Raw genomic sequence first — 27079 nt, 5'->3', positions numbered from 1 at the left:
CTAATTAGTTTATCTCAACTGGAACAGATCAATATCACACCATCACAGGATAACAAAGGGAGACAACACTACAATTCTTCTTGAAACTGTCTTGTGGTACACCAGATGAACAGTGAATCAGGATTTTATCCAGTTTGGTATCCTACTGCATTCATTAAGGTTCCCAATAGGACCAGTCGCAAAGAACCATCATTACATTTGTCCAAAACTACCAGATGTGAAAAGAAATCCAAAGAGAAAAGTCACTTCAGTTAATTTTATATTAAATAACACACCAGGAAGCAGAAACGTCACTTGCAAACTCTTTATTCAACACTTGAATGCAAAGACTGGGAAACCAAACTGTTTAGTTGAACATAAGAATGAAAAACTATTCAGCATAAATAACCATGAAACATGAAAGCTTACAATGTGTTACAACTAATAGCAGAAGAGTCTAGGTGAAAATGCACATTCTTGTAGCCAGAGACGGAAAGCCTCAACCTTAGATACACTGAAGCAATTTTGGTCAGTGGCCACGTTATAGCGATATGCAAATTGAAGGAACAAGATTTGTTCAACTATAAAAAGGAATTTTTATTCAACCTTTCAGAGAAGACATTCCAGCTCGCATGATTTCATCAACAAGGAGAATATTGCTGGCAATGACAGTACTGAAAAACAAAAAGACCTGGTCAGCAATTCAGTTTAATTTTACAAGAAACAGTGCAAAATTTCCAATCTAAAATGAAATTATATGGCTAAAAAGAGGGGTACGTTGCCAGGCATTTTTCCTCTTGTGTTCATTAGCACAGGTCGGGAAGGCAAGGGCCTGACCTGGAAACTTCCAAACAGGATTCCCTGTTTTTGGAGTGCCCCTCCAACACTGATACTGAGCTGGGGAGCTCAGAACAAAGAACAAAGAAAAGTACAGCACAGGAACAGGCCCTTCGGCCCTCCAAGCCTGTGCCGGCCATGCTGCCCGTGTAAACTAAAATCTTCTACACTTCCAGGGTCCGTATCCCTCTATTCCCATCCTATTCATGTATTTGTCAAGATGCCCCTTAAATGTCACCATCGTCCCTGCTTCCACCACCTCTTCCGGCAGCGAGTTCCAGGCAACCACCACCCTCTTAAAAAAAACTTGCCTCTAAACCTTGTCATGAGAATGTTGCTTTAAGAAATGTTTGGCTGCTTATATTACTGCAGTGATGTCAGAGGTGGAGCTGGGCTGTGTCAGCTTTTTACTTTTGTTTTCGGCTGTTTGTTGCAGGGTATGTTTTAGTTTTGTTTTCAGTGTTGGAGCTGAAGCCAGACAGAGCAGGCGAACTGCTGTTCTCTCTGCCATCAAAAGACTATCTCTTGATCATTTGGTGAATTCAGAATTATAAATATTCTCAGTAGTGAATGTAAACCTGATGTGCTTCTGTTAAAAGGCGTTTCTTTTGTCTTCTAGGTGTTGTTTGGGAAGTTATTAAGGATTACTTAGTGTTGTAGTCTTTGGGGGTTGTATTTGAATTGATGGCTGCTAAGATGTTCACTATCTTTTAAAAAGGTTAACTTGAGTTCACAGAATAAACATTGTTTTAATTTAAAAGTACTGTAAAGCTCGGTTTGCACTATACCTGTACAGTGGGCCGTGAGCTCCCCATACCACAATCTATTAAAAATTGTGGGTCAGGTGAACACCATGATACACTTTGGGGTTCTCAAAACCCTGGCCCATAACACTTGCCCTTCGCACTTTAAAACTATGCCCCCTCGTAATTGACCCCGATACCCTGGGGCAAAAGTCTCTGACTATCCATTCCGTCTATAATTTTGGAGGCTTGAGTTTACAGGCGAATATGAATTTTCAAAGTACTGACAGCCACTTTGATTTGATGCACGGTACATATTCTTGAATGTAAATCACCTGGGTCATGCGGATGGCAGCTACGCATGTCCCCAGTTGCACATCACCCCCTGTAAAGATGGCAGCTGTGATACAACTGCACAATGTCAGCAATAAATACAGGCGGCTACAATACAACGGCACATGTACGATGTTAGAAGCAAACAGGTGGCTACGATACAACTGCACATGCACAATGTCAGCAGCAAACGCAGCTGTAAGTTTAAAACGGCAGCCACTTTGAGAAGCTAGAATGATAAGTTGGTACGGTTTGCGAGGGTGGTGGTGAGATCAGTCAGATGCTCAGTGGGGGAGGGGAAAGTGTGGCAGTTGGGTAGTCAGAGACGGGGTGGTGTGGGGGTTAGCTGTGCTAGTTCAGGAGGGCGAGTACTCCAGTTAACCGGGAGTTACAATTAACAAACAAGGCAGTTGGAACCATCTGATGTTTGTAATTTATATCCTACTTTTGGACTATTCGGATTGCAGGGCGATTGCCCGTTGATGTTTGAACTTCCTGTGCAATTGTCAGGCAGTCCTTACCTTCCAGCGCAGGGCGAACAAAGAATACAGCACAGAAACAGTTCCTTCGGGCCTCCCAGTGTCTGCGTGAGTTTCCTCCGGGTGCTCCGGTTTCCTCCCACAGTCCAAAGACGTGCAGGTTAGGTGGATTGGCCATGATAAATTGCCCTTAGTGACCAAAAAGGTTAGGAGTGGTTATTGGGTTACGGGGATAGGGTGGAAGTGAGGGCTTAAGTGGGTCAGTGTAGACTCTAAATGAAATTCGCTTATCGTCACGAGTAGGCTTCAATGAAGTTAGTGTGAAAAGCACCTAGTCGCCACATTCCGGCGCCCGTCCGGGGAGGCTGGTACGGGAATCGAACCGTGCTGCTGGCCTGCTTGGTCTGCTTTAAAAGCCAGCGATTTAGCCCAGTTAGCTAAACCAGCCCATATGGGCCGGTATAGCCCGATGGGCCGAATGGCCTCCTTCTCCACTCTATGTTCACTCCCCTTGTAAACTGAGTGCTGAATTTGGTGCATTTAAGTGCTACAGTGAGAGTATGGTGACTGAGGGAGTATAAGGATTCATTTTTATCTAAAGTCTAGTCTTTCTTTTATTTAGTTAATTAAAAGTTGCTGTTTGGTTTAGAAGGTGAATTTTCAATCAGCTTTAAACAAAGGTTCTACTTGTAGGTACTTGCAGCTGGAGTTTGTTAATTGGATCAGTCCAGTTTTCAGAGGCTAGGTTCACAGTATATCTGACCTAGTTACAGTGCTGACTTTGTTTGCACTGAGTGCTGAATTTGGTGCATTTGAGTGCTATAGTGAGAGTTTGGTGACTGAGGGAGTTAGGCGAGGAGGAAGCAAAGTGCTCCTTTCATTTCATTTCCATAAAGAGCGAGAAGGGAGCTGGGGGTTTACAGAGAGTGCAGCTGACTGGGAGCAGAGTCGGAGGGCGGAGTTCCAGTTGGTCTACAGGACCAATATTCTGTAAAGTAAGAGGGGATGGAGGCTAGGGCAGTTGCATGCTCCTCCTGTAGAATGTGGGTGGTGAGGGATACCACCTGCGTCCCCGCTGACTATACCTGCGGGAAGTGCACCCAACTCCAGCTCCTCAGAGACCGTTTTAGGGAACTGGAGCTGGATGAACTTGGGATCATCCAGGAGGCAGAGGGGGTTATAGAGAAGAGTTACAGGGAGGTAACCACACCCAAAGTACAGGACAAGAACAGCTGGGTCACAGTCAGGAGAAAAAAACCGAACAGGCAGACAGTGCAGGGAACCCTCGTGGCCGTTCCCCTTCAAAACAAGTATACCGTTTGGATGCCGTTGGGGGGGGGGGGGGGGGGGGGGGGGGGGGGGTGTGTGTGTGTGTGTGTGTGTGACCTCGGGGGAAGGCCCTAGCGGCCAGGTCTCTGGCACTGAGTCTGGCTCTGGGGCTCAGAAGGGAACGGGGGAAGACTAGAAAAGCAATAGTAATAGGAGATTCAATGGTTAGGGGAATAGATAGGAGATTCTGTGGTCGCGAGCGAGACTCCCGGAAGATATGTTGCCTCCCGGGTGCCAGGAATGTCTCGGATCGTGTCTTCAGGATCCTTAAGGGGGAAGGTGAACAGCCAGGAGTCGTGGTGCACAACGTAGGTAGGAAAAGGGGTGTGAAGGTAATAAACGAGTTTAGGCTGGAAGTTAAAAGCCAGGACAGACAGAGTTGTCATCTCTGCAAACTGAAGGAATTTATTCAAGTCGTATTTTACCCAGGACCTTGGGGAGTCTCTGGCCCGTCATTTCCAAGCTTTGGGGTTCCAGGGAATCCTGCCCCACCAGGAAGGCTTCTTGATGAAATATGTAGATAGTCGAACTAGGGAAGGGGCAGTACTGGATCTGGTATTGGGCAATGAGCCTGGACAGGTGGTTGAGGTTTCAGTAGGGGAACATTTTGGGAGTAGTGATCACAAAACGATATGCCGTATATACTCGCGTATCATGCGACTTTTGAAGACCTAAATTGTAACCTAAATTTGGGGGGGTCGCATGATACGCGAGATACAAAATTTGCGGGTGTTTTACTTGCTGTTTTTTCTGATGTGGAGATGTTCAGCCACTTGATGTTTCCATTCATAAAAACATGAATGGAAACGTCAAGTGGCTGAACATCTTCCCATCAGAATGCTGTGGTCAAAATCTGAAGAGTAGTATTCCTGATCATATGGGTAGTTTATTCAATACATGGCCGTCTTTTTCCGATACAGAATTCGCGGGTGTTTTACTTGCCGTTTTTATGAATGGAAACGTCAAGTGGCAGAACGACGCTAGTAAAGCCAGCTGGAAAGCTGTTCGATTCGCGAACAGCTTTCACAACAGAATCCACTCTGCAGAATCCACAGACAATGATACCATTTGGAAGTTTTAGTTTGGGCATTAATTTCCAAAAAAGTGACTCGCATGATACATGAGATATAGCATAAAATCATGTTTTGGGGACGAAAATTTAGGGGTCGCATGATACGCGAGATCGCATGATACGCGAGTATATACGGTACTTGTTTTGAAGGGGAACGGCCACGAGGGTTCCCTGCACTGTCTGCCTGTTCGTTTTTTTTCTCCTGACTGTAACCACAGTTTTAGGATACTTTTGGATAGGGATGAGGATAACCCTCTCGTTAAGGTGCTAAACTGGGGAACGGCTAATTACGATAACATTAGACAGAAAAGCGGGAGAGGAGCTGGAGATTTGAAAGCGGGAGAGAAGCTGGAGATTTGAAAGCGGGAGAGGAGCCAGAGATTTGAAAGCGCGGGAGGAGTAGAGCATTAGTCATTGGGGACTCCGTAGTTTGGGGGACAGATAGGAGATTCTGTGGGAACGAGAGAGACTCGCGGTTAGTGCGTTGCCTCCAGGTGCCAGGGTCCGTGATGTCTCGGATCGTGTTTTCCGGGGAGGGGGAGCAGCCCCAAGTTGTGGTCCACACAGGTACCTATGACATAGGTAGGAAAAGGGATGGAGATGTCAGAGGTATTCAGGAAGCTAGGGTGGAATCAATGGAGTTGTGGATAGTGAGGAGGGCTGTTGTCAGCTGCAAACAGACATAGATAGGATGCAGAGCTGGGCTAAGAAATGGCAGAAATCGGCACAACATCGTGGGCCAAAGGGCCTGTTTTGTGCTGTATTTTTCTATGTTCTATGTTCCTGAAGTGGTCCAATCCTTTCCCTGGCCACCTTCTTGCTTTTTATATGAATAAAAAGCTTTGGGATTCACCTTAATTCTACTTGCCAAGGACTTATGATCCCTCCTAATTTCCTGCTTAGGTACCTTCTTACTTTATTCATGTCCCCACCCTTCGAGACGAACAAAAGTCTCCTTTTTCTTTTTCACCAGGTTCACAATATCCCTCGTTATCTAAGTTTCCCTAAACTTCCCATACTTATCCTTCGTTCTCTCAGGAATATCACTTTCCTGAATCCTAATCAGATGTTGCTTGAAAGACATGCCCGATGTTGATTTACTATCCATCAGCCGCACTCAATCCAAATTCTTCAATTATGGAATAATAGAACATAACAGCGCACAACACAGGCCCTTCGGCCCTCGATGTTGCGCCGACCTGTGAAACCAATCTAAAGCCCATCTACATTATTCCATTATCATCCATGTTTATCCAATGACCATTTAAATGCCCTTAATGTTGGCGAGTCCACTACTGTTGCAGGCAGGGCATTCCCCGCCTCTTCTACTCTGACTAAAGAACCTACCTCTGACATCTGTCCTATATCTATCTCCCCTAAATTTAAAGCTGTGTCCCCTCGTGCTAGCCATCACCATCCGAGGAAAAAGGCTCTCACTGTCCACCCTATCTAATCCTCTGACCATCTTGTGTGCCTCTATTGGCACCTTTTAACCTTCTTCACTCCAACGAAAACAGCTTCAAGTCCCTCAGCCTTTCCTCATAATATCTTCCCTCCATACCAGGCAACATCCTGGTAGATCTCCTCTGCACCTCCTGTAGCCATCTGGGATGGCCATTTCCAGAATACAAAATGGATGTTTGCAAAGATTGCAGGGAACTATGGACAATGCCAAGAAAGCAGGCAGGCACAGAGCCTGTATTCATATTGAAGAAACAGCTCCCAGACGAGACTGAAACTGTAGGTCCATTAGCATATTGATGGCCCATCTCCGGGAACAAAGGGAGAGACTCAAGTAACCGATCTGGCTACAGACCTCGCGGCACCAGTTCCCCAAACCGAAAGCGCAAACAAAGCCAGGCCAACAGCCACCAAGGACATGCCCAGCCATTAGGGCACCCACCCCTTTGTTGATCAAGATCAATATGAGTGATCAAGATACAGCCCAATTGATTGGGGCAAAGTTCAAGGTCCTCCCTAAAGCGCACGAAACCCCTTCGGGTTTAAGAAGGAGGCCCCAAGAGAGAATCACTCTCTTGGACTTGGCTCTCAAAGCGGAGAGATCCGTCCACCAGCTGCACCAGAAGAAATAAGTCCAAGGTCAACGCTCGCTACCAGACTTTAGCTGTTCCCCTTTACCCCAGCAGCCTCAGATCTAAACAACGGCCATTGTTCCTCTGACTGAGTGGGTGCCCGAAGCCAAGTATAGGCTTTAGCGATAGTTTAGTCTGTAGTATTTTGTGCATGAGTAGATATTGCTGTATGTGTCAATAAATAGTATTGACTTTGAACAATTGAACTGGTGTACCGGCTCTTTGATCAGTATCCGGGTTTGAACCTTGTCGCGGTATTGAAAGATACCTGGCGACTCTAAAGCAAATGTAATTAGGATTAAGGAAGGCGACCAGATTGACCACCATATTTAGAACCAAATAGAGAGCAACAATCCTTACTATAATGCAGCTACCAGAACTGCACGCAATACTCCAAATGCGGCCGCACCAGAGTTTTGTACAGCTACATGACCTCATGGCTCCGAAACTCAATCCCTCTACCAATAAAAGGTAACACACCGTACGCCTTCTCAACCTGGGTGGCATCTTTCAGGGATCTAGGTACATGGACACCGAGATCTCTCTACTCGTCCACACTACCAAGAATCTTACCATTAGCCCAGTACCCTCTATTTCTGTTACTCCTTCCAAATTGAATCACCTCACACTTTTCTGCATTAAACTCCATTTGCCACTTCTCAGCCCAGCTCTGCAGCTTATCTATGCCCCTCTGTAACCTGCAACATCTTTCCGCACTGTCCACAACTCCACCGACTTTAGTGTCATCCGTAAATTTACTCACCCATCCTTCTCCCGCCCTCCTCCAGGTCATTTATAAAAATAACAGCAGTGGCCCCAAAACAGATCCTTGTGGTACACCAGTAGTAACTGAACACCAGGCTGAACATTTCCCATCAACCACCACCCTTTGTCTTCTTATAGCTAGCCAATTTCTGATCCACAACCGCTAAATCACCCTCAATCCCATGCCTCTGTATTTTCTGCAATAGACTACTGTGGGGAACCTTATCAAACACTTTACTGAAATCCATACACACCACATCAACTGCTTTACCCTCCTGTCCACCTGTCACCTTCTCAAGAACTCAATGAGGTTTGTGAGGCACAACCTACCCTTCACAAAGTCGTGTTGACCATCCCTAATCAAATTATTTCTTTCTAGATGATTAGAAATCCCATCTCTTATAATCCTTCCCAAGACTTTGCCCACAACAGTAAGGTTCACTGGTCTATAGTTACCAGGGTTGTCTCTACTCCCCTTGTTGAACAAGGGGACATTTGCTATCCTCCAGTCTTCTGGCACTATTCCTGTAGACAAAGATGACAAGAAAAATCTGAAATTTCCTCCCTAGCTTCCCAAAGAATCCTAGGATAAATCCCATCCGGCCCAGGGGACTTATCGACTTTCACACTTTCCAGAATTGCTAACACCTCCTCCTTAGAGACCTCAAACCCATCTAGTCCAGTAGCCTGTATCTCAGTATTCTCCTCGACAACATTGTCTTTTTCTTGTGTGAATACTGATGAAAAATATTCATTTAGCACCTCTCCTATCTCCTCGAACTCCACGCACAACTTCCCACTACTGTCCTTGACTGGCCCTACTCTTACCTTAGTCATTATTTTATTCCTGACATACCTATAGAAAACTTTAGGGTTATCCTTAATCCTACCTGCCATGGACTTCCTCTTCTTAGCTCTTGAAGTCCTTCCTGGCCAACCCGTGACTCTCAAGCGCCATAACTGAACCTTCATGCCTCATCTTTACATCAGCTTCCTTCTTCCTCTTGACAAGTGATTTAGAACATAGAACATAGAACAGTACAGCACAGAACAGGCCCTTCGGCCCTCGATGTTGTGCCGAGCCATGATCACCCTACTCAAACCCACGTATCCACCCTATACCCGTAACCCAACAACTCCCCCCTTAACCTTACTTTTTAGGACACTACGGGCAATTTAGCATGGCCAATCCACCTAACCCGCACATCTTTGGACTGTGGGAGGAAACCGGAGCACCCGGAGGAAACCCACGCACACACGGGGAGGACGTGCAGACTCCGCACAGACAGTGACCCAGCCGGGAATCGAACCTGGGACCCTGGAGCTGTGAAGCATTTATGCTAACCACCATGTGACCGTGCTGCCCCGTGGTTACTTTAGTAGACCACGGTTCCCTCGCTCCACCACTTCCTCCCTGCCTGACAGATACATACTTATCAAGGACACGCAGTAGCCGTTCCTTGAACATGCTCCACATTTCCATTGTGCCCACCCCCTGCAGTTTTCCTCTTCATCCGATGCATCCTAAGTCTTGCCTCATCGCATCATAATTGCCTTTCCCCCAGATATAACTCTTGCCCTGCGGTATGTACCTATCCCTTTCCATCATTAAAGTCAACGTAACGAATTGTGGTCACTATCACCAAAGTGCTCACCTACCTCCAAATCTAACACCTGGCCTGGTTCATTACCCAGTACCAAATCCAATGTGGCCTCACCTCTTGTTGGCCTATCTACATACTGTGTCAGGAAACCCTCCTGCACACATTGAACAAAAACTGACCCATCTAAAGTACTGGAACTATAGTGTTTCCAGTCAATATTTGGAAAGTTAAAGTTCCCTACAACAACTACCCTGTTACTTTCACTCTTATCCAGAATCATCTTTGCAACCCTTTCCTCTACATCTCTGGAACTGTTGGAGGCCTATAGAAAACTCCCAACAGGGTGACCTCTCCTTTCCCGTTTCCAACCTCAGCCCATAGTACTCAGGAGACAAGAGTCCTCATCAAACGTCCTTTCTGCCACCGCAATAATGTCCTTGATTAACAATGCCATACCTCCCCCTCTTTTACCACCTTGCCTGAGTTTACTGAAACATCTAAACCCCGGAACCTGCAACAACCGTTCCTGTCCCTGCTCTATCCACATCTCCGAAATGGCCACAACATCGAAGTCTCAGGTACCAACCCATGCTGCAAGTTCACCCATCTTATTCCGGATGCTCCTGGCATTGAAGTAGACACATTTCAAACCACCTTCCTGTCTGCTGGTACACTCCAGTGACCTTAAAACCGTACTCATGACCTTCCTACTCTCAACCTCCTGTACACGGAGCTACAATTCAGGTTTCCCCCGGCAGAATTAGTTTAAACCCTCCCGAAGAGCATTAGCGAATTTCCCCCCCAGGATATTGGTACCCCTCTGGTTCAGGTGCAGACCATCCCGTTTGTAGAGGTCCCACCGACGCCAAAATGAGCCCCAATTATCCAGGTAACAGAATGCCTCCCTCCTGCACCATCCCTGTAGCCATGTGTTCAACTGTTCTCTCTCCCTATTCCTCGTCACGCTAGCACGTGGCACAACCCAGAGATAATAACTCTGTTTGTTCTAGCTCTAAGGACATAGAACACAGAAAATACAGCATATTTCTGTCCACGATGTTGTGCCAAACTTGTCCTAGATTAAGAACAAATCAATCTACACCCCAAGCATTCTACCATAATTCATGTACCGATCCAATAGCCACTTGAAGGCCCCTAATGTTTCCAACTCAACTACTTGTGCCTGTTCATTATAAATTTGAATCCGCATCTGTTCACGTAATCCACAAGGAGTCATGAGGGCCATTTGGATGACTATCCTATGCTCAAGACTTTTTAGTGGATCTGTACCCCATCAAGCAAATGCCTTGTTCCAACGCGTGTGCATTGATGTAGGAGAAATCTCCTCTGGTGGCTTGGAAGGATTCGGTGTTAACAAAGCTTCATGTTGTGGTCACTGCTTCCAAGGACAGAGCTTCCAAAGAAAGGGAATAGGAATGACTCTAATAATTATAGGCCAGTTAGTCTTACTTTGGTGGTCGCCAAGTTAATGGAAAGGGGCCTGAGGGATAGGATTAATGACCATTTGGAAAGATGCAGCTACATCTGGGATAGTCAACACGGATTTGTGAAGAGTAAGTCTTGCCTCACAAATGTGACTGAATTCTTGGGAGAAGGTAACTAAGTGTGTAGATGAAGGTAGAGCAGTTGATGTTGTATACATGGATTTCAGGAAGATGTGTTTGATAAGGTTCCCCATGGTCGGCTCACGAAGAAAGTAAGGAGGTGTGGGATAGAGAGAAATTTGGCCAATTGGATAAGTGACTGGCTATCACATAGAAGACAGAAGATGGAAAATTTTCAGACTGGAGACCAGTTACCAGCGGTGTACCACAGGGATCAGTGCTGGGTCCTCTGCTATTTGTGATTTTGATAAATGACTTGGAGGAGAGGGCTGAAGGATGGCTCAGTAAATTTTCAGATAACACCAAGCTTGGTGGAGTAGTGGATGAGGTGGAGGGCTGCATTAGGCTGCAAAGAGACATTGATAGGATGCAGAGCTGGGCCGAAAAATGGCAGATGGAGTTTAACCCTGATAAGTGTGAGGTGATTCATTTTGGTCGGACAAATTTGAATGCAGATTACAGGGTCAACGGCAGGGTTCTGAGAGAGATCTTGGGGTTCATGTCCACAGATCCCTGAAGGTTGCCACTCAAGTGGATAGAGCTGTGAAGAAGGCCTATAATGTGTTGCCGTTTATTAACAGGGGGCTTGAGTTTAATAGCCGTGGGGTTATGCTGCAACTATACAGGACCCAGGTGAGACCACATTTGGAATAGTGTGTGCAGTTCTTGCCACCTCCTGATAGGAAGGATGTGGAAGCATTGGAAAGGGTGCAAAGGAGATTTACCAGGATGCTGCCTGGATTGGAGGGAAGGTCTTATGAGGAAAGGATGAGGGAGCTAGGGCTTTTCTCATTGGAGCCAAGGACAGGCGACTTAATAGAGGTTTATAAGATGATAATGGGATAGATGGAGTGGACGTTCAGAGACTATTTCCTCGGGTGGATGTAGCTGTTACAAGGGGGCATAACTATAAGGTTCGGGGTGGGAGATACAGGAGGGATGTCCGAGAGTGGTTAGTGTGTGGAATGGACTGCCTGCTGTGATAGTGGAGTCGGACACTTTAGGAACTTTCAAGCGGTTATTGGATAGGCACAAGGAGCACACCAGAATGACAGGGATTTGGATAGCTTGATCTTGGTTTCGGACAAAGCTCGGCACAACATCGAGGGCCGAAGGGCCTGTTCTGTGCTGTACTGTTCTATGCTCTATGTAGAGCCAAAATGTCGGGAATTTCAGACTCGGGCTCAATTCACTCAAACCCATAGGTATGGCCCTGTACATTTGAAAAGCACACTTGGCAAAGTTTTACACCCTATGCTTCCCACTCTGCATTACCGAAGTCATGTAAGATCAGGACGACATACAATCACGTACAGGATAGAATTCCTTCCACTTACCATGAATGGAGCAGCTGCTTCTTGACATTATAGTTGTCCCAAACCCCAGCTTCTCCTGCCAGCATTGGTTCACCTGTGAAAGATAAAACATTGAGCCAGAGAGAGACACCAATACATCTATCAATAAAGATATCCAGTCTTTTGTTTTTAAACAAACAAAATAAGGTCACAGCTAATTTCAAGACACAGGTTTTGATGCTGTGATAAAAATCAAACACTACATTTTACACATGTATAATCACTTCATTAAATTATTACTTAATGTACTAACTAACCAGTGTTCAAATTTACACCAAGGAGTTGACCCGATGCAGAATATTCGGTTTGAATCTTTACGAGAGTCTCTTGAGGATCATATCCAGAGTTTTGTGCAAGTACCTGAAACAAATGGTTAATAATTACTCGTTCTGAAAATACTGTGACCCAAGCAGCACTGGGATGACATGAATGGAGTTTAGTAAAAGATACAAAAGCTAAAACTAAAAGTGTGAAACATGGGAAAAAGCAGAATTAATTTACAACTGTAAGATCACCAAATGATCCGTTTAGGGGCCATTAACTTCTGTTGTTAAGTAGACAAAATTTGAAATCCCAGTTACTAAGCGAATAAAGCCACAAGATTCCACAAACAAAAGAAATTTCACAATACAAACTAAGGAAAGCAAACAGTCAACATCATTGTATATTCTAACAACTTGAATGAGCACAAGGAGACATGGATTTACATGCAAACTACACGTTAAATGATCGATGCTACCAAGACAGATCATGAATTTCTCAGCACGGCGGCACAGTGGTTAGCACTGCTGCCTCACAGCACTGAGGTCCCGGCTCTGGCTCACGTGAAGTTTTAAAAAAATAAACAATACTCTGAACCCCCCATCCATACTCCCGGGGGCAAACCGATGGTTGTCGCAGATTGCCGCCCAGACAGAATCCATCTCCCCTACATGCCTCCTCCACTGGCCCCATATCCGCAGGGTCGTCACCACTACCGGGCTGGTGGTGTACTTGGCCGGCGGCAGCAGTAGAGGAGCCGTGACCAGGGCTGCCAAGCTGGAGCCCCTGCACGAAGCCACCTCCACCCGCTCCCAAATAGACCCCGTACCCACCATCCACTTCCTTATTATAGCGATGTTGGCCGCCCAGTAATAATTAATCAGACTCGGCAAAGCCAGCCCTCCCTCGCTGCGGTTCCTCTCCAACATCGCCTTCTTCACCCGTGGGGATTTCCCCACCCAGACAAAGCTCATGATCATCCTGTTAACTCTTTTGAAGAAGGACTGTGGGATTGCTCATGTGAAGTTTGCACATTCTCCCCGTGTTTGCGTGGGTTTCGCCCCCACAAGCCAAAGATGTGCAGGTTAGGTGGATTGGCCACGCTAAATTATCCCTCAATTGGAAAAAATGAATTGGGAACTCTAAATTTATTTATTTAAAAAAAAATGAATTTCTCAGCTACCCAGCCAGATGTTAGTCACCACTGAGAAAACAAAAAATCCCCGAGTGGGTTGCTCTTGCACTGAGACTCTCAGCATGCTGGGAATTGTAGTCCCCTGCGTCTGGCTGGAAAATCCACAAACCCAACCATGTCGATGTCCTCAAACAACCATCAACTCTTGTTCTACCAGGACACCTCAGCTCTTGGTACTCTTGGACAGGAATACAAACCTATAAACATATTCATTGTGGTGCAGAGGAAAACAGTGGCCGAGAACTACAATCCTATTTATAACAGAAAGCCCTATCTTAGCATCTTTTCTTTCAAACACCAAAGCTCTCATTAACACTGATTGCATTCTTTGCCTCAAACCCAAACAATGAGACATACAATCCGTACGAAAACACAAGCATAGAAAAAAGGAGCCACTTACCTTGGGAATAACCAACAGAGCATCTGCGAATGCTTGCACTCCCAACTGTGCTCTGCCCTTTACACTGGCCTTGTGTTTGATCAATCCATCTGCCACTGCAACTTCAAATGCACCTGCACCTGGCACTACACAACCTAGAAACAGGCAACAAATACCAATTTTACTCCCATTTCTGCACTGCCATGAGAATTGGCTCCCTAAATGGATGGCTCAGTGTCCCGACACCAAATCACAACCTCCAGAAAGGGAGAGGTTATGCTGCTAGTGTTAGTGAGGTCACACCTGGAGTATTGTGTTCAGTTTTGGTCTCCTTACTTGAGGAAGGACGTACTGGCACTGGAGGGTGTGCAGAGGAGATTCACTAAATTAATCCCAGAGCTGAAGGGGTTGGATTACGAGGAGAGGTTGAGTAGACTGGGACTGTACTCGTTGGAATTTAGAAGGATGAGGGGGAATCTTATAGAAACATTTAAAATTATGAAGGGAATAGATAGGATAGATGTGGGCAGGTTGTTTCCACTGGCGGGTGAAAGCAGAACTAGGGGGAATAGCCTCAAAATAAGGGGATGTAGATTTAGGACTGAGTTTAGGAGGAACTTCTTCACCCAAAGGGTTGTGAATCTATGGAATTCCTTGCCCAGTGAAGCAGTTGATGCTCCTTCATTAAATGTTTTTAAGGTAAAGATAGATAGTTTTTTGAAGAATAAAGGAGTTAAGGGTTATGGTGTTCAGGCCGGAAAGTGGAGCTGAGTCCACAAAAATCACCCATGATCTCATTGAATGGCGGAGCAGGCTCGAGGGGCCAGATGGCCTACTGCTTCTCCTAGTTCTTATGTTCTTATATCTGTATACGTCATCGTCACAAAATACATTTTTAGAACACGCAATGGGGCTGAAACCTGCACTGCCAACAATTAAACAAGGGCATTTAAGTGTGGGACAAGTATTGCAATTGGATTTGATTTATTGTCACGTGTACAGAGATACAGTGAAAAGTAATGTTCTGCATACAGTCCAGACAGATCATTCAGGGCATGAAAAACAAAGGACATACGATAGATACATAATCTAAATACATAGACATCGACCAGAAGCGAGAGCCCCTCAGGGCTCGCCTCCCCGGGTAAGTGAAAAAACGATAAGAGTAGTGGTATTTCAACGGCGGCCGGAGCATCCCACTTATTCTACACCTCTCATGTCTCTTCAGAGTGCCAGACGAGAGTCAAGCTCAACAGGATCTTCTTTCCCCGCTGATTCTGCCAAGCCCGTTCCCTTGGCTGTGGTTTCGCTAGATAGTAGGTAGGGACAGTGGAAATCTCGTTCATCCATTCATGCGCGTCACTAATTAGATGACGAGGCATTTGGCTATTTAAATACACTCAATGAGCGCCTTGTTCCGAGTTTTTACGTCGCTCGTCGACATGATGTCTACCACCTAGCACGAAATCTCAGCCATTGGCTGTGAGGTGGAACTGTATGTCATTCATTCATTGTTTTGTTAAGTTCTCGGAAGCATCGTGTGTTTTCGAAGTCTTGTATTTATCACTGAAAATTGTCAACAATTCCAGTGTCAATGAGATGGTTAGTCTGGAGATCATTTGAGCAAAGGACCGGTACCTTTCAATGCCAAGAAATTTGAACAAGGTGTTATTAAGTTCCAGCCATTTGCCTCCAGCACCCATCACGAAGCCAAAATGTTTGGGATCGGAGCCTCCAGTTAGCGCTGTAATCTCTGAGCCCAGGTGTTCATATTTTAGCTTTTTTTCCTGCCAAGCTTTTTCAAGTGACAGGTTGTTATCTTCATACCGAACTGTGACATCAACAACAGTAATTTTCTGCTCCCTCCGGAAGATGATGTCAGGCTTCCAGAGACTGCTGTCTATTGCTATTATTCTCGGATCCAGATAAGTTGTCCAGCCGTATTTTGAGACAAATCTAGGATTTTGTTGTGCCGTTTTATTCTGGCCAATTTAACAAATGGGCAGCAACCAGAAATATGAGAGAGTTTCATTCGGTGCATCGCACCTCCTGCATGTTTTAATAAACTGCGGACGGCCCCTCGTTAGGGTGGTTCTCGTTGGATAAAGATTGGTTCTGAGCGGCCAAGGTACTGAGAGGGTTTATGGATCAGATGGGTGGAGTGGATCCATGGAGGTTTGTGAGGCCGAGGGCACGTGAGTACTCTTTCTTCTCCCACGTACATAGGGTCTACTCTCGGATAGATTTCTTCGTGGTGAGTAGGGGACTGATTCCGAGAGTGGAGGAGGCCGAGTATTCGGCCATTGCAATCTCCGACCACGCTCCGCATTGGATAGAGTTGGAGATGGGGGAGGTGCGAGACCAACGTCCATTGTGGCGGTTGGATGTGGGGCTGTTGGCGGAGGAGGAGGTGTGTAGGAGGGTCCGGGCAAGTATTGAGGGGTACCTTGAGGTGAATGATACGGGGGAGGTTCAGGTGGGGATGGTCTGGGAAGCCCTGAAGGCAGTAATTCGTGGGGAGCTGATATCCATCCGGGCACACAGGGAGAGGAGCGAGAGGAGTGAGAGGGATAGACTGGTGGGAAAGATGCTGGAGGTGGACAGGAGGTATGCAGAGGCACCAGAGGAGGGACTGTTGGGGGAGAGGCGCAGCCTGCAGGCTAAATTTGATTTGCTGACCACTAGAAAGGCTGAGGCACAGTGGAGGAAGGCACAAGGGGCAGTGTACGAACATGGTGAAAAGGCGAGTCGGATGCTGGCTCATCAGCTCCGTAAGCGGGATGAGGCTGAGGAGATTGCTGGAGTGAGAGACAAGAGTGGGAATGTGGTGCGGAAGGGGGTAGAGGTGAATGAGGTCTTCAAGGACTTTTACGGGGAACTGTACCGGTCGGAGCCAACGGGGGAGAGGAGGGGAATGGAGAGGTTCCTTGACAGGCTTTCTTTCCCGAAGGTGCAGGAGGAGAAGGTGGAGGGGCTGGGTGCGCCGATTGAGCTGGAGGAGCTAGTTAAGGGGATCGGGCAGATGCAGTCAGGGAAGGCACCGGGGCCGGATGGGTTCCCGGTGGAATTTTATAAAAAGTTCGTGGACCTAGTGGGCCCCTTGCTGGTGCGGACACTCAACGAAGCGTGGGAAGGGGGGACTTTGCCCCCGACGATGTCACGGGCGCTGATCTCGTTAATTTTAAAGAACGACAAGGACCCCCAGCAGTGTGGTTCATACAGGCCCATATCTCTCCTCAAAGTGGATGCTAAGGTGCTGGCAAAAATCCTGGCCACCAGTATAGAGGACTGTGTGCCAGGGGTTGTGCATGAGGACCAGACAGGTTTTGTGAAGGGTAGGCAGCTGAACACGAATGTGCGGAGATTGCTGAATGTCATTATGATGCCGGCGATGGAGGGGGAGGCAGAGATAGTGGTGGCGCTGGATGCGGAGAAGGCCTTCGATAGAGTGGAGTGGGGGTACCTATGGGAGGTGTTGGGGAGGTTTGGATTTGGTGAAGGGTTCATTAGATGGGTAAGGCTGCTATATGAGGCCCCGATGGCATGCGTGGCCACGAATAGGAGGAGGTCGGAGTACTTCCGGCTTTACCGAGGGACCAGGCAGGGTTGCCCCTTGTCCCCCTTGTTGTTTGCACTGGCAATCGAGCCGCTGGCGATGGCATTGAGAGATTCAGAGAGGTGGAGAGGCTTGGTGCGAGGTGGAGAGGAACATAGGGTGTCGTTGTATGCCGACGGCCTGTTACTGTATGTGGCGGACCCGGTGGGAGGGATGCCGGGAGTGATGGAGTTGCTGGCCGAGTTTGGGACCTTCTCAGGTTATAAATTAAACTTAGGCAAGAGCGAGGTGTTTGTGGTGCACCCTGGAGACCAGGAGGAAGGAATTGGTAGGCTCCCGCTTAGGCGGGCAGGGGAGAGCTTTAGGTACCTGGGGGTGCAAGTGGCCAGGGACTGGGGGACTCTCCACAAGCATAACTTTACCAGACTGGTAGATCAGATGGAGGAGGAGTTCAGGAGGTGGGACATGCTGCCATTGTCGTTGGCGGAGAGGGTGCAGTCCGTCAAAATGACAGTGCTTCCGAGGTTCTTGTTCCTTTTTCAGTGCCTGCCCATATTTATCCCCAGGGCCTTCTTTAGGAGAGTGACCGGCAGTATTCTGAGCTTTGTGTGGGCACATGGGACTCCGAGAGTGAGGAGGGTGTTCCTGGAGCGAGGAAGGGATAGAGGCGGGCTGGCGCTGCCCAACCTTCTGGGGTACTATTGGGCAGCCAATGTGTCAATGGTGCGTAAATGGGTGATGGAGGGGGGAGGGGCGGCGTGGAAAAGAATGGAGATGGCGTCATGTAGAGGTACGAGCCTGGGTGCCATGGTAACGGCACCGTTGCCGCTCTCCCCCAAGAGGGTTACCACGAGCCCGGTGGTGGCGGCGACCCTAAGAATCTGGGGACAGTGGAGACGGCATCGGGGGGAAACAGGGGGCTCGATGGAGGCTCCACTGGGTGGCAACCATCGGTTCATCCCGGGGAACACGGATGGGGGATTCAGGGGATGGCAAAGGGCGGGCATCAGCAAATTGAGGGACCTGTTTATTGGCGGGAGGTTTGCGGGCCTGGGAGAACTGGAAGATAAATTTGGCCTTCCCCAGGGGAACATGTTCAGATACCTGCAGGTAAAGGCGTTTGCGAGGCGACAGGTAGAGGGATTCCCTTTGCTGCCCTCGCAGGGGACGATGGACAGAGTGCTTTCGGGGGTGTGGGTAGGAGAGGGGAAGGTGTCTGACATCTATAAGGTAATGCAGGAGGTGGAGGAGTCGTCAGTGGAGGAGCTGAAGGCTAAATGGGAGGAGGAACTCGGGGAGCAGATAGAGGACGGGACTTGGGCGGAGGCCTTGGAGAGAGTCAACTCTTCCTCCTCATGTGCGAGGCTTAGTCTCATCCAATTTAAGGTGCTGCACCGGGCCCACATGTCCGGGACTAGGATGAGTAGGTTCTTCAGGGGCGAGGACAGGTGCACCAGATGTTCGGGGAGTCCTGCGAACCACGCCCATATGTTCTGTGCATGCCCAGCACTGGAAGAATTCTGGAAGGGGATGGCGGGGACGGTGTCGAGGGTGGTGGGATCCAGGGTCAAACCAGGGTGGGGACTCGCGATTTTTGGGGTTGGGGTGGAGCCGGGAGTGCAGGAGGCGAAAGAGGCCGGTGTCCTGGCCTTTGCGTCCCTAGTAGCCCGTCGAAGGATTCTGTTACAATGGAAGGATGCAAGGCCCCCAAGCGTGGAGACCTGGATCAGTGACATGGCGGGATTTATAAAATTGGAAAAGGTCAAATTTGCCCTGAGAGGATCAATACAAGGGTTCTATAAACGATGGCAGCCTTTTCTGGACTTCCTGGCTCAGAGATAGGTAACTGGGTCAATAGCAGCAGCAACCCGGGGGGTGCATTATTGTAATGTTTATTCTGTAACTTTATAGTGTGTGAATTTGCGTTGTTGTTAAAATGCTGGGTTGTTCATGGGGATGGGGCGAATGTATATGATTGGTAATATTATTGTTATTTTCGGTATTTTACTAAGGTGCGTTATTGTTGTATAAAATCAAAATTTCTCAATAAAAATTATTTAAAAAAAAAGATTGGTTCTGAGCAATAAATTGTTAATTAAGTGATAGAACATAGAACAGTACAGCACAGAACAGGCCCTTCAGCCCTCGATGTTGTGCCGAGCAATGATCACCCTACTTAAACCCACGTAACCCGTATACCCGTAACCCAACAATCCCCCCATTAACCTTACACTACGGGCAATTTAGCATGGCCAATCCACCTAACCCGCACATCTTTGGACTGTGGGAGGAAACCGGAGCACCCGGAGGAAACCCACGCACACACGGGGAGGACGTGCAGACTCCACACAGACAGTGACCCAGCCGGGAATCGAACCTGGGACCCTGGAGCTGTGAAGCATTGATGCTAACCACCATGCTACCGTGAGGCCCCCGTGATGTGCTTTCATTATATGAAAGGTATTGATCCATGAATTTGAGATCATTGTGGTGGTATGTAATGTCAGAGCCCTGCATTTTTCGAACTCCCATTCCCTCCGCGTAGCGTACCGATTCACTGGTTTCATACACTGCTGGAGTTGTTCGACTAATATGGGCACTGCCACTGCTTCCAAAATTCTAGAGTTCTCCTCTTCTCGACTGTCTTCCGGTGTTTTTGGGGCAAAAACTTCTATTTCTTTAAGGACCTTGAGCGACCTTAATTTGTTGATGGTTTCGATATTGTTCTCGCCCCGATATTGGAATGATGCTCTTATGATCATATCAGAGGACCTCTCTAGTGCGTCACGTTTCCGAATGATAGCAGATGGAATAAGTACTTTGCGCTTTCCGCCGCTGTCAACAGTCCGCCGCTCCTGCTGGGTGAATACAGGATACCGTCGGAAACGTGCGGTGGAAGGTGTAGGATGTTCTTGGTGGAGTTTCAGATGATCTGATCCAACTTGCAGAGGACGTTCTGCGACACTTCGGACAGGATCAGATGGAAGTACAGCCTAGGAATGACATGTATTTTCAAGATTTCTATCTTTTGTACTGGTCGCAAAGCTGACCCCTGTAACGAGATGGTCCAGGTTTTAAGTTTGTCAGACCAGTCCCCTTCTGACACGCCTGCCCAAGGATCGATCCGGGCACCCAGGTACTTTTCAGTATCACCTGGTAGGCTGTAGGAGATAACTTCACTTCCAAGCTTCCAATTCTCACGGTGGTTGTAAATAAAGGTCTTGGACATATAGGCAAAATGAAAGCCCTTGGTCTTCTTGACATTTATTGCCAGACCCGTATTAATACAAAATGACTGGAGAATCTTTAGGTTCCTGTCCATCCCAGCGTGCGAGTCACTTAAAAGGGCAATGTCATCTGCAAAGGCCAGGGCGGAGCAATTGACTCAAATTCCTCCCAGGGGCATGGCAGCTCCTGAGTTGGCCTCTTCCAGGGTGCAAATCAATGGATCCATCGCAATGTTGAAGAGAATTGGTCTCCCTATTTGACACCCCTTTTGATTTTGATTGCCGCGGTTTTGGTATCTTTACCTTCAACCATTGTTGTGTTACAGGTCTGTGACCAGCGATATGAAATTGTGGGGTAACTGCATTCTTTGCAGTGTTTTCAGAATGAGTTTATGTCCAACTGAGTCGAATGCTTTTGCCAAATCGACGAAGACAACTGCAAGGTCCTTTTTATTCTTCTTCGCCCCCTTACTGATATTCTCAAGGATAGCAATATTTTCGTTGCATCCCGGGGTAGCTGCAAGGAAACCTTTCTGGCACGGGTTGATCCAAATAGTCTCACGGAGACATTTCGCCATAATTTTTGTAAAAAGGCGGAGTAGCATAGGTCCGATGGTGATAGACCTCCAGTTGTCGACGTCTTTAAGACGCTCCTGATCTTCGCATTTGGGTATCAGAACAGTTCGACTCTTTTTGAGAGAATCAGGGATTGTCGCCGATTTGATCCAAAGAGAGAAGAGTCGAGCAATTCGGGTGTTATCCTTCTTATGAATATCTTGGATGTTAACCAACTTCATGCCGTCTGGACCAGGCGCACTTTCCTTATCAATTCCCTCGATTGCTTTGGAGACTTCCTCTTCTCTAATTGGCTTCATCAGCTCTCCCTTATCTACGCAGCCCTTGTATGTGGCGAATTTGCTCACATTCGCCCTGTTATTTGGTTTAGACAGTTTGTCTTGAAAATAACATTCAAGTTCCTCGATGGCTAGAGGACATGAGGTATTGACCGGTGCGCCCATAATTTGGCTTGCGAGTAGGCGCCTGTTATATTTGTAGAGTAATTGTGATGTTCTTAAAAAATCGCTTTCCGGGCTGCCCATCGTTTTCATGCACCGCTATTAGCGTTACACTTTCTGGTCTTGTTTTTCCGTTCTCGACCCTTTTGAGGTCTTTTATCTTTTTGGGGTTTCACCCCCTTTAGCATCAGCAAATTGGTGATGTCTTCAACAATCCCAATGGCCACAACCTGACTGCAGGGGTCGTTCCTCTTGTCCACGAGTTGTTCGGTTTTTGTAAGTTGTTCATCAATCTGTGTCGTGGGATTGAATTTGGTGGTCTTAGCATTCTCTGTGGGCAAGGTTCTGATGTATTAGGGTTACACGTTTCCCCCTCGGGTTCGGATGCTGGGGTATCCTCCATGGGAATCTCCTCAGCAGCTGCTGCGACAACCTTTGGTGTCCTCTGTATAATCCTGCGTTTGTCAGAGATTTGTTTCGCTGACTTAGATGTTAGGGTGGGGGCGATTATTTTATTAATACATCGCTCTCCAGCGAATTGAACCTCCAGTTGTCTTAGGAGGGCAACCTCCTCTTCAGACCACTTCTGGTCTCGTCTTCCCTTTTTGGTTACGACTGTGGCTGTTTTGATTCTTTTTACATAACGAAGAGCAGGATGCTCATGCCTTTCATGCACCACCAAGTGACCACCCCAAACAAGATTACCATCACTGAATCCTCCACTATCAACATCCTGCAGGATGACCAGAAACTAAGCTGGACTAGTATAAATACTGTGGGTGCAAGAGCAGGTTAGGAATCCTGTGACAAGTATTATTTCATGGGAAAGCGGGCAGCATAATCAAAAACTCCTCCCAGCCGGGTTATTCTCTCTTCCAACCTTTTCCATCGGGCAGGAGATACAAAAGTCTGAGAACACCTACTAACACATTAAAAAAACAGCTTCTTCCCCGCCGTTACCAGACTCCTTATGGTCTTATGTGGGCCTGCATTTATTGCCAATCCTTGGTTGCCCATTTTCACTTGGCATTGTAGTTGTTGTTGTATGTTTTTTAAAATAAATTTAGATTAGCCAATTATTTTTTCCAATTAAGGGGCAATTTAGCGTGGCCAATCCACCTACTCTGCACATTTTTGGGTTGTGGGGGCGAAACCCACGCAGACACGGGGAGAATGTGCAAACTCCACACGGACAGTGACCCAGAGCCGGGATCGAACCTGGGACCTCAGCGCCGTGAGGCGGTTGTGCTAACCACTAGGCCACCGTGCTGCCCTGTTGTTGTTGTATGTTAACGGGTTAAGTCATGGCAGGAGATCCCAGACAAGTGTTATGCTACTCCTGTGCAATGTGGGAATTCGGGGACCTTTCCGGTGTTCCTGGCTTCTTTACGTGGTCGAAGTGCAGCTCCTGTTAGACTGCTAGATGGATGGATTAACTTTGAAGTATCCACAATGAGGAGGAAGCCATGGTGAGCATGTTTAGTGAGTTGGTCACACCGTAGTTAAAGATTACTGAGGGCGAAAGGAAGTGGGTGACCACCAGACAGAGGAAGGTATACTGTTTTGGATACTGTTGCGAGGGATGGCTCACCAGGCGAAGGCAGCAGCCAGGTTCATGGCACAGTGGCTGGCTAGCTGTACAGGAAGGCAGGAAGTGGCAGAGCTATAGTGATAGGGGGCTCAATGGTAAGGAGAATAGACAGGCATTTCTGCGGATGCAAACAAAATGCCAGGAATGTACGTTGCCTCCCTGGTGCAAGGGTCAAGGATGTCTCGGAGCGGCTGCATGACATTCTGGAGAGGGAAGGTGAACAGACACCAATGATATAGGTAGAAAACCTATGTCCCGTGACACCAGGTTAAAGTTCAACAGGTTTGTTTCAAATCACTAGCTTTCGGAGCACTGCTCCTTCCTCAGGTGAATTGAGAGAGATGGTGCAAGAGGGAGGATTACAAATTTCTGGGACATCGGGGCAGCAGGGTAGCATGGTGGTTAGCATAAATGCTTCACAGCTCCAGGGTCCCAGGTTCGATTCCCGGCTGGGTCACTGTCTGTGTGGAGTCTGCACGTCCTCCCCCTGTGTGCGTGGGTTTCCTCCGGGTGCTCCGGTTTCCTCCCACAGTCCAAAGATGTGCGGGTTAGGTGGATTGGCCATGCTAAATTGCCCGTAGTGTCCTAATAAAAGTAAGGTTAAGGGGGGGGGGGGGGGGGGGGGGGGGGGGGGGGGGGGTTGTTGGGTTACGGGTTTAGGGTGGATACGTGGGTTTGAGTAGGGTGATCATGGCTCGGCACAACATTGAGGGCCGAAGGGCCTGTTCTGTGCTGTACTGTTCTATGTTCTATTGGAACCGGGTCTCGGGGAGGTGGGACCAGTACAAACTGGACGGTCTGCACCAGGACAGGACTGGAACCAATGTCCTCAGGGGAGTGTTTGCTAGTGCTGTTGGGGAGGGTTTAAATTACTGTGGCAGTGGGATAGGAACCAAAGCAGGAAGTTAGAGGGGAGTAAAGTGGGAACAGAAACAAAAGGCAGTCAGGGGAAAAGTGAAAGGCAGAGAAACCAAAGTCAAAAATCAAAAAGGGCCACAGTCCAGAGACTGTGCAGAACTCGGTGAATGGGTCCAGTAAGGCTAAGAGAAATAAAACACAGGGAGAGTGTACAAAACATGACTGAACAGATGGCCTGAGAAAGCCTGGCTGAGAGCAAGGAAAGTCTGGATTAAACTGCATTCATTTCAATGCAGAGGCCCGACAGGCAAGGCAGATGAACTCAGGACATGGATGGGTCCGTGGGACTGGGATATTATAGCTATTACTTAAACATGGTTAAGGGAGGGGCAGGAATGGCAGCTCAATGTTCCGCGGTACAGATGGTATAGGAAAGAGAGAACAAGTAGTACGGGAGGAGGGTGAGGTACTAAATGTTCATCAGTATTCAGTATTGACCAAAGAGATGGAATTGGTGGATGCTGAGTCTGGAGAAGGGTGTGTAGATAGCCTGGGTCACATTGAGATCCAAAAAGACGAGGTGTTCGGCATCTTGAAAAATATTAAGGTAGATAAGTCCCCAGGGCCTGATGGGATCTACCCCAGAATACTGAAGGAGGCTAGAGAGGAAATTGCTGAGGCCTTGACAGGAATCTTTGGTCCTCTCTGTCTTCAGGTGATGTCCCGAAGGACTGGAGAATAGCCAATGTTGTTCCTTTGTTTAAGAAGGGTAGCAAGGATAATCCAGGAAACTACAGACCGGTGAGTGGTAGGGAAATTACTGGAGAGAATTCTTCGAGACAGGATCTACTCCCATTTGGAAGCAAATGGACGTATTAGTGAGAGGCAGCATGGTTTTGTGAAGGGGAGGTCTTGTCTCACTAACTTTTGATAGAGTTTTTCGAAGAGGTCACATAGATGATTGATGCAGGTAGGGCAGTGGATGTTGTCTATATGGACTTCAGTAAGGCCTTTGACAAGGTCCCTCATGGCAGACTGGTACAAAAGGTGAAGTCACACAGGATCAGGGGTGAGCTGGCACGGTGGATACAGAACTGGCTAGGCCATAGAAGACAGAAAGTAGCAATGGAAAGGTGCTTTTCTAATTGGAGGGCTGTGACTAGTGGTGTTCCGCAGGGATCAGTGCTGGGATCTTTGCTGTTCGTAGTATATATAAATGATTTGGAGGAAAATGTAACTGGTCTGATTAGTAAGTTTGCAGACGACACAAAGGTTGGTGGAATTGCGGATAGCGATGAGGACTGTCACAGGAGACAGCAGGATTTAGATCGTTTGGAGACTTGGGTGGCGAGATGGCAGATGGAGTTTAATCCAGACAAATGGGAGGTCATGCATTTTGGAAGGTCTAATGCAGGTAGGGAATATACAGTGAATGGTAGAACCCTCAAGAGTATTGACAGTCAGAGAGATCTAGGTGTACAGGTCCACAGATCACTGAAAGGGGCAACACAGGTGGAGAAGGTAGTCAAGAAGGCATACGGCATGCTTGCCTTCATTGGCCGGGGCATTGAGTATAAAAATTGGCAAGTCATGTTGCAGCTGTATAGAACCTTAGTTAGGCCACACTTGGTGTATAGTGTTCAATTCTGGTCACCACACTACCAGAAGGATGTGGAGGCTTTGGAGAGGTTGTAATAAGAGGTTTACCAAGGTGTTGCCTGGTATGGAGGGCATTAGCTATGAGAAGCGGTTGAATAAACTAGATTTGTTCTCACTGGAACAAAGGAGGCTGAGGGGCGACCTGATAGAGGTCTACAAAATTATGAGGGGCATAGACAGAGTGGATAGTCAGAGGCTTTTCCCCAGGGTAGAGGGGTCAATTACTAGGGGGCATAGGTTTAAGGTGCGAGGGGCAAGGTTTAGAGGAGATGTACGAGGCAAGTTTTTTTTTAAAAACAGAGGATGGTGGAAGCAGGGACGATGGTGACATTTGAGGGGCACCTTGACAAATACATGAATAGGATGGGAATAGAGGGATACGGACCCAGGAAGTGTAGAAGATTTTAGTTTAGACGGGCAGCATGGTCGGCACAGGCTTGGAGGGCCAAAGGGCCTGTTCCTGTGCTGTACTTTTCTTTGTTCTTTGAGGGGGAGTTGCAGTTTTGATGAGGGAGAATATCATGGCAGTATAGAGAGAGGATTTAATAATGATAATAATCTTTACAATAATATTGTCACAAGTAGGCTTACATTGCAATGAAGTTACTGTGAAAATTCCCGAGTCGCCACATTCCGACATCTGTTCGGGTACACAGAAGGAGAATTCAAAATGTCCTAACAGCACATCTTTCGGGCTTGTGGGAGGAAACCGCAGCATCCGGAGGAAACCCACACAGACACGGGGAGAATGTACCGACTCCGCACAGACAGGAATTCCAAGCCGGGAATCGAACCAGTGACCCTGGCACTGTGAAGCAACAGTGCTAACCACTGTGCTATTGTGCCGAAGGTTCGCCCCTATTTGGGTAGAACTGGAAAATAAGAAGGGGGAGATCACTTTGAATGGATTTGATAGGCCCCCAAATAGTCAGCAGGAAGTGGAGGAGCAAATATATAAGGAGATTACAGATAGCTACAAGGAAAATAGAGGTGGTAATAGTAGGGGACTTTAACTTTCCCAACATTAACTAGGACAGCCATAGCATCAGGGGTTTAGATGGAGAGAAATTTGTTGAGTGTATTCAGGAGGAATTTCTCATTCAGTATGTGGATGGCCCAACTA

At 47.4% G+C, this 27079-nt stretch overlaps 1 protein-coding gene across 1 annotated transcript in view; it reads right to left on the bottom strand.

The window, feature by feature from the left end:
* Positions 1 to 290: 290 nt before the first annotated feature.
* Positions 291 to 27079, bottom strand: part of cct6a (chaperonin containing TCP1, subunit 6A (zeta 1)) — a 117243-nt gene continuing 90454 nt past the window's right edge. Inside the window, exons 10-13 of the mRNA XM_038784071.1 lie at positions 14071 to 14204; positions 12472 to 12574; positions 12197 to 12269; positions 291 to 653 (exon numbers count right to left, since the gene is read on the bottom strand). Coding sequence (XP_038639999.1) covers positions 581 to 653; positions 12197 to 12269; positions 12472 to 12574; positions 14071 to 14204 — 383 coding nt within the window. The 3' untranslated portion in view covers positions 291 to 580. The remainder of the gene's footprint in view (positions 654 to 12196; positions 12270 to 12471; positions 12575 to 14070; positions 14205 to 27079) is intronic.

The sequence above is a fragment of the Scyliorhinus canicula genome, chromosome 24, assembly GCF_902713615.1.
Source record: "Scyliorhinus canicula chromosome 24, sScyCan1.1, whole genome shotgun sequence".
NCBI lineage: Eukaryota > Metazoa > Chordata > Chondrichthyes > Carcharhiniformes > Scyliorhinidae > Scyliorhinus > Scyliorhinus canicula.
This window is presented reverse-complemented; position numbering and strand designations above follow the sequence as displayed.